The sequence below is a fragment of the Cimex lectularius genome, unplaced genomic scaffold, assembly GCF_000648675.2.
Source record: "Cimex lectularius strain Harlan isolate CLEC.00 unplaced genomic scaffold, Clec_2.1 scaffold97, whole genome shotgun sequence".
In the NCBI taxonomy this organism is placed as follows: domain Eukaryota; kingdom Metazoa; phylum Arthropoda; class Insecta; order Hemiptera; family Cimicidae; genus Cimex; species Cimex lectularius.
The window spans coordinates 851,274-868,612 of record NW_019392672.1 but is presented as its reverse complement, the minus strand read 5'-3'; the positions used below and the strand labels follow the sequence as shown (position 1 = coordinate 868,612).

General features: G+C 33.4%; 1 protein-coding gene across 5 annotated transcripts in view; it reads right to left on the bottom strand.

The window, feature by feature from the left end:
• Window positions 1-17,339, bottom strand: part of LOC106667103 (dachshund homolog 2) — a 248,288-nt gene that overhangs the window by 139,570 nt on the left and 91,379 nt on the right. For all 5 annotated transcript variants that reach the window (XM_024225339.1, XM_014394805.2, XM_014394806.2 and 2 more), the window contains one exon: window positions 12,460-12,593. In XM_024225339.1, the coding sequence (XP_024081107.1) occupies window positions 12,460-12,593 (134 nt within the window). The remainder of the gene's footprint in view (window positions 1-12,459; window positions 12,594-17,339) is intronic.

Sequence of the window (17,339 nt, the reverse complement as noted above, 5' to 3'; positions counted from 1 at the left end):
TTTTATATTTTAATGTAAATTTTTCTTTCTTCTTTTTAATACTTTTTAGAAATAAAACAAAAATATATAAACTTAAATCACAGATGCAAGATTGCCATATCTCTTAAGATTCAACATGGATATAGTAAATTTTTAAACTAACGCCATAAAAGGTAAGCTTTTAATAAACTGATGTAAAATATGAATATTAGGCATATATATTTTTATACATTATATAGATTGCTGATGACCCAGAGCTTGCATATCCTAAATTAGTTACTCTTGCATATACAACACAATTTATTTTGTTTTAAACAACTGAATAACATAATATCGGAATTAGACCTTGATTTTAACAGTTCTTTAAGTAACGGGAACAGTTGGTTATCTAATTTAAAAATTTTACAATATAAAATAACAGAATCGTTTAGGTAAAAATGTATTTAAAGAGCCTTGAATTCTAGCTCCGACAGTATTTAAAAAATTTAATTTGAACTTAAAGGATTAAAGGATACGAAGAGTGAAAGAGTTTGGATGAGTATGGAAGAGCATAAATAACAACCAATTAATTAAGGTTTTTAATTGAGATAGAAAAGTCAGTGTCACGAGCGGGATTCGAACCCACGACCTTCGGCTTGATACGCCGATACTCTACTCCGTATAAAGCTGACTCTCACTTTTTTTATCTCAACTAAAAACCTTAATTAATTGAATGATATTAATTGGTCAAGTGGACCACGAAAACTAGTGAATTTAATAAATAACAATACCTATACCAGTGATAAGTAAAAAACGCGGGATGGAAAATATGCGAGGAGCTGGCAATGACCGTTAGCCAGCAAAAAAATAAAATAAAATGTTTTTATTTTCTACACTAATCTTTGTTGAGCAGATTCATCATCATTTATGAATATCATTTATTTACAGTTTTCCTTTTCAGTTCCCCGTTTATGTTTGTTATATGTATGGGTATTTTTATGTCAAGTAAAAAGAGTAATAATTATAAAATTTATTTATTTGTAAAAGAAAAAAATGGATGAGGAATTGTTTGATTCAACAATCACAACATTACTTAGTTAAAAATTCAATTGTTTACGTTTTATGTAAGTTACTAGGCAACAACTCAGGTCATTGACCAAGCGTATTCCTAAGAATAGTGTTTATGATTCTTATTGTATATTGTATGAAAAATCAATAAAGACATTTATCTATATATCTATCTACTTAGATTGCTAATGTTGGGTGTAAAATCCGAAATGTCCAAATGAAATGTTAGAAAATAATTTCAATTAATTATTCTTTTTATGTAAGGTCTTGGTTGAGATGAAAAGTGAGTATCACGAGGGGGATTCGAACCCAAGACCTTCAGCTCTTGGATGAACGGCTACTTGAAAAAATTAATATGGTCAATTTGGCCACTAAACATAAATGGGTTAATAAATAATGTTTTTACTTTATTATTAAAAAAACACATGGAGATGTCTGACACTAAGTAACATATTATGTTTTATGTTTTTGACAGGAATGGAAAGGATTTTGTAATGGGATTGTGAGCTCATTTCTCGATATTTCAAACTTAAAATTATATCTGCTTTGAAAATTAGATAAATTTGCAAACACAAGAAGAAACAAAAAAATAATAACTCAATGTTTTTTTTTGTTTTTTTTTAAAGGTTTGTGATCCTTAACTCTGTTCTATCAATAGAAACAATCTTATCATGTCAAAACTAAAATTAAACTTGTAATTAAACACAAGTTAATAATCACGAGTTAACAAAACAGTTAATTAGTTTTATTAACGATTTCTAAACGCTCTGGTGAAAACTACAATTTCTCAATGAACTGTTTTCGCCCCATAAATTCAAAAATAAACCCCGGCCCATTAATCCAGTGCGAAGGAAGGTATTAATAGAATATTTTCACAAATGGAAGGGCGATTGTCGCTGAATGCAGTCGGAATTGTTAAAAAACATTTACCGGTTATGAGAAATCCTAAGTATTAGAGATGATTCTTTATTCATAGCGCATTTGCATACGGCGCCCGCTATTCGATGTTTACCGCTAGCCAGGTCGCACAGCGCAAACGGTCGTTTAGCACAATAATTGTTGCCAATTAGAGGCCAAGTTAAAAAGCCAACTTCAGACACAGCCGACGGATAAACGGCCGTGTCCAACGACTTCATCTTTCGGTCGCATTCCTCTTCAAATTAGGCTTTTGTTACGGGTTAGTCACCGACGAATCGGAACGGTTCTATCCAGGAATTTTCGGACTAGGGAAGGGCTATCTTCCATTATTTTTTAGAAATAAAAACGGGTTTGTCAGCAACAGTGTACTTCAATAATAACAAAAACGTATGAGCTCAAAAGTAAGAAAACCACTTTGTAACTTCAGATTGCTTTTTATCAACCAGTAGGCATGATATACGATTCAACAAAGCGTTAAATTAAACAAAACAACCTTTTTTTTTACATTTTTACAGATTTTCTAAATTATATTCATTCAACTTTCGACCAACATGAGTGAAAAGGGCGCGTACGCAGGTGACTCTAAACCGAAACACGTCTGACTCCAGATAATTATAAACATCAGGAAGAGTAGGCGTAACACTGAATGATTTAAATGAAATACAACCGGATATGCACAGACTGAAAACAAACAGCGAAAATATGCTGGACAGAGATGATTAATTTTAATTGAGTTGTAGTAATTATTAAATAACGGTTAATAGAATTAATGTCAATCAATGTATACACTTGGATTCATTTTAAAAAAGTTTCCTTATTTCTAGAGATTATAGCTTAATTGAAAACTTGAACATTATTTAACATAGAGATTACTAATGAATATTTGGTTTTGGTTAATTTGCATTAATGTTAATTGTTAAATTTTACGTTTTTGATGTTGTTACTACCTCATTGCACTATTTGTAATAAACAATGCTGTGGGGAGAAATGAAAGAATTATTTTCCTACGATTATTCAGTACGTCGGTTATGATAAAATAGCGCCACAAAAATATATATTTTGACCAACTGTCCTTCTTTAATTATGACTTTATTTATTAAGATTAGTAATAAATATATTTCTTTATGGATTTCGGTTAAATTGTATTATCGTTCGTTGTTAAATTTGATGCTTTTGATGTCGTCTAATCATTTTTAAAGTATTACTACCTCATTGCACTACTTGAAGTTTGAATAAACTTCAATTGAGGGGAGAAATAAAACATAATTATTTTCCGGGTTTGATAAAATGGCGCCTCAAAAATTTATATTTTAGTAAACTTTAATTATGACTTTATTTATACACACAGATAGTACTATTTGTTTTATATTTTATGTTCGAACTAATTTTACGTCCATATGTTTCTTAGGCAAGATAAATTGTGATTCTGGTAAATTGATAGGCAACATGTTGAACCGGCACAGGGTCAATTACTGGGTCGAGTTATTCAAACGCATTTCGACATTGCGCCATCTTCAGTGAGGAACTCCACCTGTAGCAAAAAGCTCCTTCTTATTTAGGAGTCGCGTCGCTTTACGTCGTGTCAACATTTCACCGACTCACCGACCAAAATCCATCATCAACTAAAAAAAAAAATAGGATATTCTTTTTTTAAGAATATATATTTATTCGAAAATCGTGAGATGCGGTCTGGTGTAAGTTAGGCTTCAGAGAAAAACATTTTGTTTATCGTGCCAACGTTTCGATCTTTATTGAGATCATCTTCAGAGTGCCCACTCTTAACACGACACGCAAGAATGGCACCCTTACGCATAAAACAAACACCTTGAGCCCTGAAGATGATTTTAATAAAGATCGAAACGTTGGCACGACAAAGAAAATGTTTTTCTGAAACCTACATCACACCAGACCGCATCTCACGATTTTCGAATAATTATTGCCTAACGGTCACTAATCACCACACATTTATACATATTGCCGTAGCGGTGGTGTTTTTTAATTTATTATAATTTTTTTACCATTTCTCCCAATAAACAATAAACTGCTTCTGTGGTATTAAATTTAAGTAAAAAAATGTAAGAGGCACAGGGTACTCTTATGCAAAATTGAAAGTGTATATTTACTATATTGGACCTTAAATAAAATTTTATTATTAATATCATTATATTAGTTCATAACGAAAATAACAAACGTTTTAATTCATGTCGACTTAGGTTATAATCAATAATAGGCTTTTTCATCATTTAGTAGAATCTCCCAGAATTATGCATAAGTTCTGATCTGAGTACAACAGAATGTAAAGTATTAATATTGTTAAGTTTATGTTAGAGAATTTTTATGGGATGCTTATCATCGTTGACAATTGCAAAAACATCACCCTACTCTCCCCAATCTTCCTTTAAGAGTTAATCAAGCTTTAAATCATAACAGCATGATGGCATAAGCTAATGATATAAAGTGTAATTAGTGGATCATCATCATCATTCTTCTGCTTGCGTGTGCAACTGGCCTAATGACAACACACACTCTTTAACACGAATTAGTTAATTATTGTAATTATTGAATAATAAACTATAATGGCCAGGTGAGGTCGTCGGCTGAAAGAGAAGTCTCGTACGAGTCGAAAATCGGAAAAATTTACGACCACGGTGATTAATTGAAAAGCCCCGGTTACGCAACGGATCTAGATGTCCGATAAACAGAAAAAAGAAGAGGTGAAATATTTGGTTAAGAGGTCGATAGTAATCGTGATGTGTTTGCCTGTCAGCTGTCAGGCCATTGTCTTAGACACACCCACATCAACTGCATTAGACAAATTAATTCCATTCGTTTCGACTTGGATCTCCTTGGATGATATTCACGTTGACGGTATTTGAAGGAAGAAAAAAAAGTAAATGAATTCTCCTTGTTATTTATATTAAATCATTTACGAATTAAGGAGACATGAAGATTGCAGGTCATAGCATGATTACCCGAAGTTTATCTTATTGTCAGTTATTTTTATCTTTTTGCGGTTTTCCGTTTCCAATTCCTCAGGCTCCAACTAGTGGCTCTGCCTTATTCATTTAACTAAATGAAGACGTAACGTCAGGTTCATCACTTAGCAGGCGTCAAAAAGAAATCTCACGATGGTTCTATTTGTGATCATTTGTTTTGCTTTGGCAGCTCGTTTTCAAATCATAAAAATTGAAAATGAAAATTCATCGCAGTCTGAAATCGAGACATGTGGAGGTCGTGGGGAAGGAGTGGAATTTGTTTTACGAAATAATTTGTCCATAATTATGGGTATAAAGTGCTTTGTTGTCGGTGGGGCCCGTTTTACGGTGAGTTGTCGCGTAACGAGAAGAGACGTGTACACCGTCTTGTAAGTAATTAACCGTAATTAACGTGTCTGATGATTTCCCACAAAGAGCTTTGGCAGGCACAATGTTCAAAAACATTCTCCCTCTACCAATCGACCTCAATAATTGTCTCCCACTGGATTTTAGGCTTCACTTCAGTTTTCACACTCGGCTGCCGCCTGTCCCTTAAAATAAATTTTCACAACTTCCACCGCTTCATTTGCTCACGGGGCGAAATTTTCAGATGAGGAAATTCACGGAATTGCACTTCGTCTTGAAAACATCGTCGTGACCGTATATATTTCTATGAAGATTTTGACCAATTTTATCTTGCCTTAAACCATCTTTTTTCCTTATAATAAAACCATATATAGCCGACAGGTCCTTGCCAACAATATGTTTTTACAATTAATCTTTGAATTATTTGGTTTTCAACGTTAACTCGTGAGGAAAGTACGATTGTGATGAGTGGTATCATTCCCGTCCCCCGAGGCGTTCGCCTTCCTCATCTTCGGATATTATTATTACAGGTTTCCTACCGAGGCACAATTATATCCAATTAAAAAAAACCTTAATTACAAAGCGTGCTTTAATCGTACGTCTAATTTGCGTATCAAGTCGAGTTTCTCGTTCTGAAATAACGGATTCGCTTCTCTCACCGCGCTTTTGTTTCGGCCGTCGGCGGTTTGTACACATAATTTAACTGGCATAATGGTATCATCCAGTCACAATTAAGCCAATTCGCACAGCAAAAGAAAAATACAGAAAAAAACGGAAGTCTCGGCGATTTGAATAACTCTTGATAAAAGTATTCTAATTAGGGGCGAGCTTTTTACATGCCTGTTAACTCTTATTGTTATTATCATTATATTTCCTTTTTCCTACTTTTAATTAAAAGGCTTAATCTTTTGTGATTTTCATTTTTTTGTAGGCAAACTCACGCCTATTTAAGTCAATTTGCACAATTTCGGCCTCAACGAGTTCCCTATCCATATGAAAATCCTCAGAGCAATAAACCCGGTTTAGCTAAATGAAAACAGTATAAAATATGCAAAAGTTAAATCGTGGTTGTAATTAAACACATCAAGGCATACTTATTAATAAAGACCGGATGTACGAGCAGTAAAAACCTTCAAAACGTGCAATAAAAACCTCGAATTGTGCAAAAACATGCGAAAAATGTAATAAAGAAAAAACTTCTATTTAACATAGTAAAAATTTTATTTACCTAATAAAATTAATTGTTGTCTTAAACATTATTCATTATTTAATTTATACTTAATCGACTATATCCATTTTTGAACACAATATGTAGAAATGTCAAATGTACAATTAAAATTTATAATTAAAAAAATGCCATCGGTTCGAGTAGTCCTGTAGTCACCACTTTGAACATTAGATGCTATGAACTTAACAGGCTTTATTTTTTAAAGAGGTTTTGCTATGCTCCCAAGACAAAGAAATATTGCAAAATGAAAAATGAGAAATACGCAAGAGATGGAACTAAGCAGAACATAAAAAAATGTTGGAAAATTTTAGGCATTGAAAGTTGAGAACTTGGACGAAGCTCATTTTAAAAAATATTTTACCCCCAATTCGTTTACGAATATTGTAAACCCATAAAAATGGTGTATTTTCAGGTTGTTTTTATTCATAGAAAAACAATAAATGTTAAAAATAGAAAAAATGTAATTTTATGCGAGTAGTGTCAAAAGAAGTCCTTTCCATGATTCTAATTTCTGTCTTGGTTTCATTGCAATCGGAGTGAGCAATAAAAAGATGCAATTGCACGAGAATCCGGTCTTTACTTATTAATCTATTTTATGTTCTAATTTTTCTACTGATTTAGTCTGTTTGATCAGTTTTCCTTACTGCCTCAATAATGTGGAAAAAAGTTTCTATCGATAAAAGTTGTATTTTTATGGATAAATTTTAAAAGATGTGTGCTCGATTCTTTGTATAATTGACAGTTTTTTAGCTTTTTAACCCAGCCATGTTTGTCCTAAAATGGCTAATATAACTGGAATTATCGATAAGTGTTAAACTTCCTTTTAAAATTGAATTTACCAAGGTAAACTCTTCAGATTATTCATCATTCAAAAATTCAGTAAATAAATGTTTTATTCCATTTCTGAAACACCTGAAAAATTGCACTATTGTTGTTCAGTGGTTATTTGTTATTCATAATTCACTAGTTTTCGTGGTCCGCTTGACCAATTAATATCTTTCAATTAATTAAGGTTTTTAGTTGAGATAAAAAGTGATTGTCATGAGCGGGATTCGAACCCATGACCTTCGGCTTGATACGCCGCTAGCTCAAGTGGTAGAGTAGCGGCGTATCAAGCCGAAGGTCGTGAGTTCGAATCCCGCTCGTGACACTGACTTTTTTATCTCAACTAAAAACCTTAATTAATTGGGTAACAATAATTGTGTACCCCTATTTCCGTGTTTCAGTGTTTGTAAGTTCAAAACCGACTATTTCACCCACGACCTGTACTTTTTCGAAACGTCTCCATTCAACACACGTTTGATTTGATTTTCTATTCCTCAAGGGTCGTCCCTTTTTCACATTTATACAATGTGTCTCGGTCTGTAAACGTTTAATACTTATTTGAAATAGCAAAACAAACTATAAATTTAGATGCTCAGTGGTTTAATGTGATACCTCCTGTAACTAATTTAGGAAGTTAATGGATTTAATTTTAAACTAAATTAATCGAGTGGTGTGTTAAATTTGTACATCAGTGCATAAATTAATTTTTGAACTATATGAATTTAATTCACTAGTTTTCGTGGTCCCCTTGAACAAATAATATCTTTCAATTAATTAATCTGTATTTAAGGTATTGGTGAAATAAAAAAAAGTCAGTGTCACGAGCGGGATTCGAACCTACGATCTTCGGCAAGATACGCCGCTGCTCTTCCACATGAGCTATCGTTACTTCGATCCACTCGGACACTAACTTCCCATCTCAACCCCACCTTTTGAATTTTCCCTCCCTTTTTCCTAGCTGAAGTGGTAGAGCAGCGGCGTATCTAGCCGACATCGTGGGTTCGAATCCCGCTCGTGACACTGACTTTTTTATCTTAACTAAAAAACTTAATTAATTGAAAGTTGTTCATAATTATTTGTGATGTGTGACTTAAGTGATGCAATGATTAAAAAAAAATTATCCATTATATTATGGTAAATAAATAATAAAGACATCATACAGTCAATAATAATGTTTGATAAATTTTTTTTTGTAGTTAAACTTCAAAAAATTTAAACTTTACAATTGAGTTTGCAAGACAAAGAACTGTGATAATTATAATGAACAATTTATAATCGATTTATTATTGACGCCATATTGTTAAGAAATGAGTTTATATACAGTTTTTTAACTCTAGAGGCATTCAGTACTTCTTCATGAAATTTGACCTCTACTGATGTAACTAAATGTTTAAATAATTGGTAATTAATTAAGAAAAATTGTTTATGAAATGCTGAGTATTTTCCCAATTTTTACTTATAAGTTATACCACTTTAAAAATAGAAGTCGATTAAACATAAATGAAGGGAGAAATAAAAAGGTGTATATTTATACTTTTTGAGAGTTGTTATCATTTTATTATCGAATCGTGGAAATTTGGCAAAGTATTCTTAGGAAAGGGTTGAAAGTTTTAGAAGTTGAATCAAAATTAGCAAACAGAATTTAATATTTCCCAGTATCAATCAAGGTTGATTACGGTTGGTGTTTGCTATTGAATCAATGGCTTGATGAAATAATAATTGAGAAGTTGTTAAATCGTCAATACAAGGGGCTTGTTTATTATTGCTGTTTGCACGGGGTCATACCAAACATCGGCCCGGCTTCACAATGCCCCGATTTCTGGCCCACCTCCCGTTAAATTTACAGAACCTCGTTCGACGAATAGTGAGCATTTTATAAGAGCAAGACTGTTTGTTTTCCAACCCTTTCTCAAACATTGTGTAAACAGATCGAAACAATTAATTATTTCCCTTCTTCTTTAGTACTCGCATTTTTATTTACGAGCGTTTTCTCAGGTGGCCCTGACAGCCCTTCAACCCTTTTCAAACATTACCATTCCACGACGTTTTATTCATATAAAGTAAAGGATTTCTATGATTACTTCGTTTTGTAAATAACATCTTTTTTCCATTCTTTATGGAGAAATTTTATATTGCATTAAAAATTAACTTCAAAACTAATTTTCCAATTATAATTCATTATCAGAAACAAAAACTCATCATTTTTAAATTATAATAGTAAACAACCCAATTCCTCATAGAGTAAGTAAAATTGGGGTCAGATTCATCAAAACGAATATTCTGCTTAGTTTCCTACATATCAGACAAGCATTCACCATTTCTTGTGAACTACCCCTTGCATCGCAAAAAAATTTATTGCAAGCTGAAATTTTCAGTTTTTTTAAATATTTTTATTTCACCGTTCTGAGCTATGTGAATATATCATTTTACAGCATTTTTATGTAGTTTGCTATCAACCTTTATCATCAACCAAAAAATATTCTAAAAACCAAATATTTGTTAAGTAAACCAGGTTATGAGTTTTTTGTGAAATTAATATTAAATTTCGTTTTAGCACCTCTAGAAACCCGAAATATGAATTTTTTATTTAATTAAATTTATCTATTTTTTAACACTTAAAATTACAATTTTTCAGAAGTCGTTATCGGAATATATTATTGAAACGAAAATAAAACAAAAACGGCTATTATTTTATTTTATCGTCCGCAGACCACTCGAAAGAAGAGGAAGTAATTTTTTAACGTGTGCCATTAAAATGTATGAAATATTTCTATAAGGAAATACACAAAATAGCAAAATTATTTACGACAAATTAACCTCGTTTTTTTAAATTCCAAAAAACAGTACAATTTTAATGTTCGATACGGTTATAAAATCCGCTTTAGAATTTCTTTTTAAAAAAAATATCAACTATGAAAATTGGTCCTCTATCTTTTGAAAAAATGATGTTAGAACTTGTACTAGGAATGTTTTTGCTAAGAAATTTTGTATTAGTTTTACGAAAAAATCATGAGCTAGTTTACTTGAAAACATTTGAGTATTAGAAATTATTAAATTCACTAGTTTCCGTGGTCCGCTTGACCAATTAATATCTTTCAATTAATTAAGGTTTTTAGTCCAGATAAAAAGTCAATGTCACCAGGGGGATTCGAACCCACGACCTTCGGGTAGATACGCCGTTACTCTATCAATTGTCTCAACCCCACCACGTGTCGCCGAGAATCAAATAGATTACACTACATTTGAAAAATGGCAAAAAGGAGGGAAAATTCAAAAGATGGGGTAGCAGCGTTTTTTATCTCAACTAAAAACCTTAATTAATTAGAAATTATTTCGTTATTGATAAACTTTGATAACTTTTACTATATTTTTATTCAATTTATTTAAAAAATAATTAAATGATATATTTACGTATCATAATAAAAATATTATCAAGATAGTTGATTTGAGGAAGTAGAACGACAAATTAAACTATTAAAAAACGGAAAATTTCAACTTTCAAAAATATTGTGTCGGTGAAATCGGGGCCCATACGAAAAAAGTGGCCGATATTTAGGAATGTAGAATCACCGAAAAAATTTGGTCCAAATCTGTGAAACACCAACCTGGTCGTCCACTTGTTAGATATTAATCTTTTAACAATTTGGAATATTATTCATAAAATTCTTTACATTAAAAAATCCAATAAAAATTTTACGAATTCAAATGGAATGGCAGTTACAATAAACGCGTTGAATTCGTTGAATTTAACAAATGTTTTGCAATAATTTATAGCAAGAAAGTAGAAGAAAATAGAAAGAAATATAAAGTTTAATTATGACGTTTTTATCTTACAAAAAATTGTCATTCCGTCTAATTAATCAGACCATAGTATAATAACAATAACAATCTAAAATAAATATACTTCATCTGTAACTCTGTGCCTTTGTGCCAAATATTGTAATACCGTGTGACTAGAAATTTATGTTTGAATGCTACGTATTTGATGCTCATATTTCAGTTCATGGTTCAGTTCATATTGGTCTGCCTACCCTCGCTGTTTAGGTCTGTCAGAGGGCGTTTCGGTAACGAACAAATTACAGGTTCATCATCCCGCAGAACACACAGAGAAATCTCATGTAATTATATTTATATTACTATTTCGAAGACCTATTTTAAAAAACCTCTAATTAATTCTCATTAATAATTAGCCAAACTTTAGCTTTTTCAATACTCATTACACTTTTAAATGTTTCATTAACGTGTATTTCAATTCTGTAAACCACAAGATGTAATTTTATTAACAATAAAATTTAATAAATGAAGTAATATATATTAAAATAGCTTAGTTACTGGGTTTTGAGACATCTCGTTCGGATATTGTTGAAAATATTTTTTTATTAACGTTATGCCATATATAAACGTTTTATGTTGTAATAAATTCCAAATATAAAGTAGGCCACAGGTTTTGAAACCTCTCATTATTAGCTAAGCCAAACATTGACAGGTTTAGCAATTTTTAAAAGTGTAAATGTAAAGTGTTTTAATTGAGAGAAATAGTAAAGATGGGGTGAATAGGTAGACTCACTTTTTGAAAAATTACTTATGTTTCAATTTATGTATTTGTCAATACAATTATAAAAAACTTTAGTTATAAACGAGTGTTTATTATGTAGGATTTTTGGAATTTTTCTATAAATAAGAAACAATAAACGTTTAACCGAAAGAATAATCAACATTTTTTATTATGTAAAAGTTTTATAATCAACGTAATACGTTCTTCTCTGCCTTTTTATCATTTCTAGATGTTCACGACTGAAAGTCTTCTAAATATTATGAACACATATCACCATGTAAAATAAACAAAAACCATTAGTTTGATGAAATGAATTTGCAAGCAATAACGGCTAGAACAGGTTTGATAGTTTGTTATCTTTAGGGGCACAAAGGGGGTAGAATTGGTATTTGCCACCCTCGATCGGCTAACAATAGAACAGCGGCATTGTTGAGATATTGGTCAGTCGTGTTTGTCCTGTATTGTGTGTCTACGTTTCCCCCGGTATCGTGATTAGCAGCGTTGATTAGCTACAATTTTGCTGAATTGGCCCTTAAAAAATAAAATAAATAACCTTGAACACCCACCTGAGATGTGACCGTTCTCGTAGCCTGAGGAAGGGTAGTCACCGTTGTCCATCCTGTGTTTCTTGATCTGCTGTGAAAGGTGAGACGCCGCCAGTGAGAGGCCGACCGGTGCTCGTTTCGGAGGTCTTCCGGGCCTGCAACGTGAGAAGACACTGTTCTTAAGAAGACTAGTTTTAGTTTCTACTGTCTCGTGCAACATGCGAAGTATCCATTAAAATAATAAAATATAATACGGAATTTCGTATGAGCCGGGAACGTTTCATTTATTCATTCAACAACAGATCATTTTTTGAAAGGTTTATCGCTCAATTGTAAAATTCGTGAAGTACATATGTAACGTCAACTATAAAGTATAAATAACAATTTAAAGCATAAATGATAAAAATGGCACTTGGCTATTTAGGCTATAAAAATTTATAATAAATTTAAAAAAATAAATAAATAAAATCTAATTACAAATATTCGATGATATAAGGTGATGTCGGGAGTTGCTAGGTCGTCAAATTCGGATTTACCAAGCTAACGCTTCTGAGTTCGAATCACGGCATAGCCCATGGGATTTTAATTGAGAATAATTTGAAAAATGTACTGTAAACTGGACTGACCCCTGCCCCCATGTTTGTCGTTAAGCCCACTATTTGTTTGTTACTTTTCGATAAGAAAAAATATTTGAAAGTTAATTCTTGCATACAAAGTTCTAGTTGAGAAAAAAGTTAACCTTTAAAGTTAACCTTGGATCAGATGATTTAAAAAATCAAATAATTTCTATACACTATCTTGCTGGTCAGTATCCACGACCTAAAAGAAAAATTTGTTAATTAATTAACGCATTGTTAGATCAGTTGTTAAACTGGCATAATGAAATGTTAAAACACCAGGGATAATTATGACTGTAATTAGGATAAATAGTTTAATACGTAATTGCGGTTGGACACTGGAAAGATTTTGCATTACGTTTCCGCTATTTCAAGGTCACCGTTATATTTAACGCCTTTCAAATAACGTTGCCGCCTAACGTGAAGACTTTTTGCATAAGAGATTTGTTTAAGTTTCCTGGCGATCAGATTATAGTCATATCTGGCAAGCTTGTAAACAAAGTACCGCTCACGGATGTTATGGATTTTCTCTTGATTGCTGAGGACCTGATGGCTGTAGAGGTATAACGTACGAAGCAACAATTAATTACCGGGCGATTCGAGGTAAGTTCGATTTAAATGAAATTTAGGACAAAAATTGTCAGAAACTTAGTAATTGCAGTGCAATAATTTGTTATATAAACATACTCATTATAACCATCTCTTTAGAATTTTAACTTTTAAATTGTTTTTAGACGGTTCAGCGAAAGGGTCTGTTTTACACAATTGCTGTGGCTTTATTGAAGGAAAGATGTATAAGGTTGCTATATTTCTAGTTGTAATTCCTGCTTGCATGTAAATAAAACAGCTACATATTTTATAGGTGGGACACCAAATGTACAAAAATTCTTATGAGTTTATTAAATTCACTAGTTCGTGGTCCGCTTGACCAATTAATATCCTACAATTAATTAAGATTTTCAGAAGAGATAAAAAGTCAACGGCACGAGCGGGATTCGAACCCACGAAAAATGGCAAAAAGGAGGGAAAATTCAAAAGGTGGGGTTGAGATGGGAAGTTAGTGTCTGAGTGATCGAGGTCACGATAGCTCAAGTGGTAGAGCAGCGGCGTATCTAGCCGAAGATCGTGGGTTCGAATCCCGCTCGTGCCATTGACTTTTTATCTCAACTGAAAACCTTAATTAATTGTAGGATTCATATGAGTCGGGATTTATGAAAACGTGTACGAATTTTAAAATGTTCACTATATACACATTCATAGTAACAACATTTTATAATGTCTCATAGAGTTTTAACTTTTAAATTGTATTTAGTACAACCGAAGGGTCTGTTTTACACAATTTCTATGGCTTTATGGAAGGAAAAATGCATAAAGTTGCCGTAAATTTAGCTCTCATTCCTGCTTGTATATCAATAAACCAGCTAAATATTTTATTGTTGGAACACGAAATATACATACATTCTTATGATTCGGGATTCATGAAAACTTGTATAAATAGTTAAATGTTAACTATAAAATCAACAAATTCATTATGTTTCTAATTTTCTTCTTTCTACTTTTTCAAATATTTGCAAAATTTCTTCCAAACATTTTCTTTTTTAATTGGACAATATCTCCAACAAAAAAACTACTTTGTTGAATTTACCGTCACCCGCTAACATGCACGCTATTCTGAGACAAATAAGGTAAGACGATATTTCAGATACCGTCCAGTTAAATCTGAGCATGTACACTTCAATCAATTTAGCGTTTACGTTCACGTATAATTGGAACCAAACGGGACCTCATGAATTAATTTTCGCAAATTAAAAATTCCACATATTTTACGGGATGATGAATCGCATCTCACGAATTTACTGCACAAATAAATAAAATTAGCTTCTTTGTTCGGATATGTGGTATAACGTTGCAAACTGTTCCTATTTTGGCTAAAATATAAGAACTACAAAGAATAAATTATTCTAAACAATATAATAAAGATATTTTTTGTATTATAAAATATTACATTACATTCTTGGACGTGGATGGCTTTCGAGTGGCGTAATGTTTTCAATAACATCGATTCAATGCCCAGAAGTGCACATCGCGAACAGGCGCCCAATAAAGGCCACGGTTATACAACTCGCTACGTCTGGACAATCGTACGTTTCGCCCATTGTTGGTGTCTGTTTAATCAGGGTGCCCATTGTGATCAAACATAGAAACTGCTGAGCATTATTTACTTTGTGCCTCCTTTTGTTCATCTTATAATTACCAATCCGATTCTATTGATCCTCTCGATCCCCTGGGGACGAGCGTGTCAAGAGATGGAATCCTCGACTCATTAACCCCACGCTGTGTGCCACAATAGGACTCGTGGACAAACAGCTTTAAGTACGCAGTTCTGTTCTTGCGGCCGCACTCGGATTAGGTGGAAAAATAATTAATCTGACGAGAGAATTTTGATTCCATATGCTTAATAATAGCATTTTTGATCAACACTCCCAGAAACCGATGGGATCTATAAAGAAACTGTTGTGCCCGGTATCCATTCATAGCAATAATAAATTGTTTTAAACTCTATGCTGTAAAAATTTTCCAATCATGTCCGGGTGAAATCAAATACTTAAGTACAAATTATTTGTAGCCTATACTGAGTTGTACAGTTTACAAATTGCATGATCATTGTATTAGGTCCTGAGGCCATCGTCGATTAAGGCGGGTTGGAATGTGTGGAGATGGCTCGAGCAAAAGCGTTAGGTTGTATCGAGAGATTGCTGTGAAACTTTTGGAATCGGGAACGGAACAGTTCGTTGAGAAAAGAATGTTGAGGTCGTTGTGGATAGTGAGGTTAGTGACGTACCAAAGAGCTTGATGGTTTGTCTATGGACTTTTGATTGGAAGGATTGGGTGTGCTGGATGTGAGATGGCTTGGCAGAACCCCACAATTTCACTCCGTATATCCAAGGTGGTCGCAGTAAAGTTTTGTATAAGGTTATTACAGTCTTGACTGTCATTGAATTTCGTTCCTAGGAGACTTTGTAGTTGTTCAAGTCTTCTGTTTAGGTGTTATCTTTTAGTCCTTGTGTGTGAATTCCACGTTATTCTGCTGTTTAGGTATAGTCCTAGGTATTTGACTTGAGTGGAAATCAGTATCTCCTTTATGTTGGTGTACAGTGTAGGGCTAGGCTTAGGTAAGCTCAAGGTGTTCTTGGATATTGAAGGGATCTTATGTAGGATTCGAGTTTGGTATCGTCTGCATAATTGTGATGATATTGGGGGGTGTAGGTAGGTCAGCAGTATAAATGATATAAAGGATGGGACCGAGAACTCGTTTCCGCACCTCACTCTGAAGTAGCGGTCTGTTAGGAAGGATAAGATAATAAAGAGTGGGTAGTTGTTCACTTAAGATGTTGGATTATGTGTTTTTAATTGTTTGGGATGAATGATCTGTTGGTAGCTGAAGTTCCTTCTGTTCTTGAACAGTTCTTAGTCAAATTGAGAGGTCATCCTGGTTGCCTCTTGATTTCGGTCTGTATTTTATCAGCAATGTCACAACTCAAAATCACCCTGCAAACTGAATTTCTGATAAATAGCCCAAGTGAATTTTTCTGGGCGGGGAAGAAGTGGATTTGTATGTAAAAAAAAGTGAGGTGTGACCGATCGCGGACAATCCCCCTTTTGTCCCGCGGACTGGGATCCGCACTTCCTGATTTGACGTTTCCTGAGCCCAGCCCGCCTATCTCTAATTGATTCCCGAATAGTCACCATTGTTTTTCCACTGTACCGTATCGAATTCTGGCCGAAATCAGTGACCATTTTTTCACGCGGACAATTAGCAGGCTCAGACGTGCTCCCGTACCGATTCTATCCGCGAGACCCGTTGTAAATCATACACGTTTACCGTTCGGACCCGGCGGAGAAATTTAATTGCACATAAACACGGATCTGCTGATGCCGACTTTTATTACGTCCCTCTTCTGTTCAAGCGTGATTTCACAGGTATTTTTTTCTCCAGAGACGACTGTGCTCACGGGGCGGAAAATCCGAATGAGGAAGCCGCGAGATTTGTATTACTTTTCCGCCCGGGTAGAGCTTCTTACCCCACTTTGTTGTTGCATTAAGGGCTCCGGCGCCTCAAACCCTTTTACTTAATCCCTTTTCATTCGGAATAATTAAAATCCCAAACAAGGAAGGGTTAAAGGCTTTTAACGAGGGGCAAAAATAATGGGAGCCCGACGAGTGTTGTAAATAATAAAAGATTTAATTGTTCTTAATGTTTGTGTTTGTTTGCCTTCGTAGAGC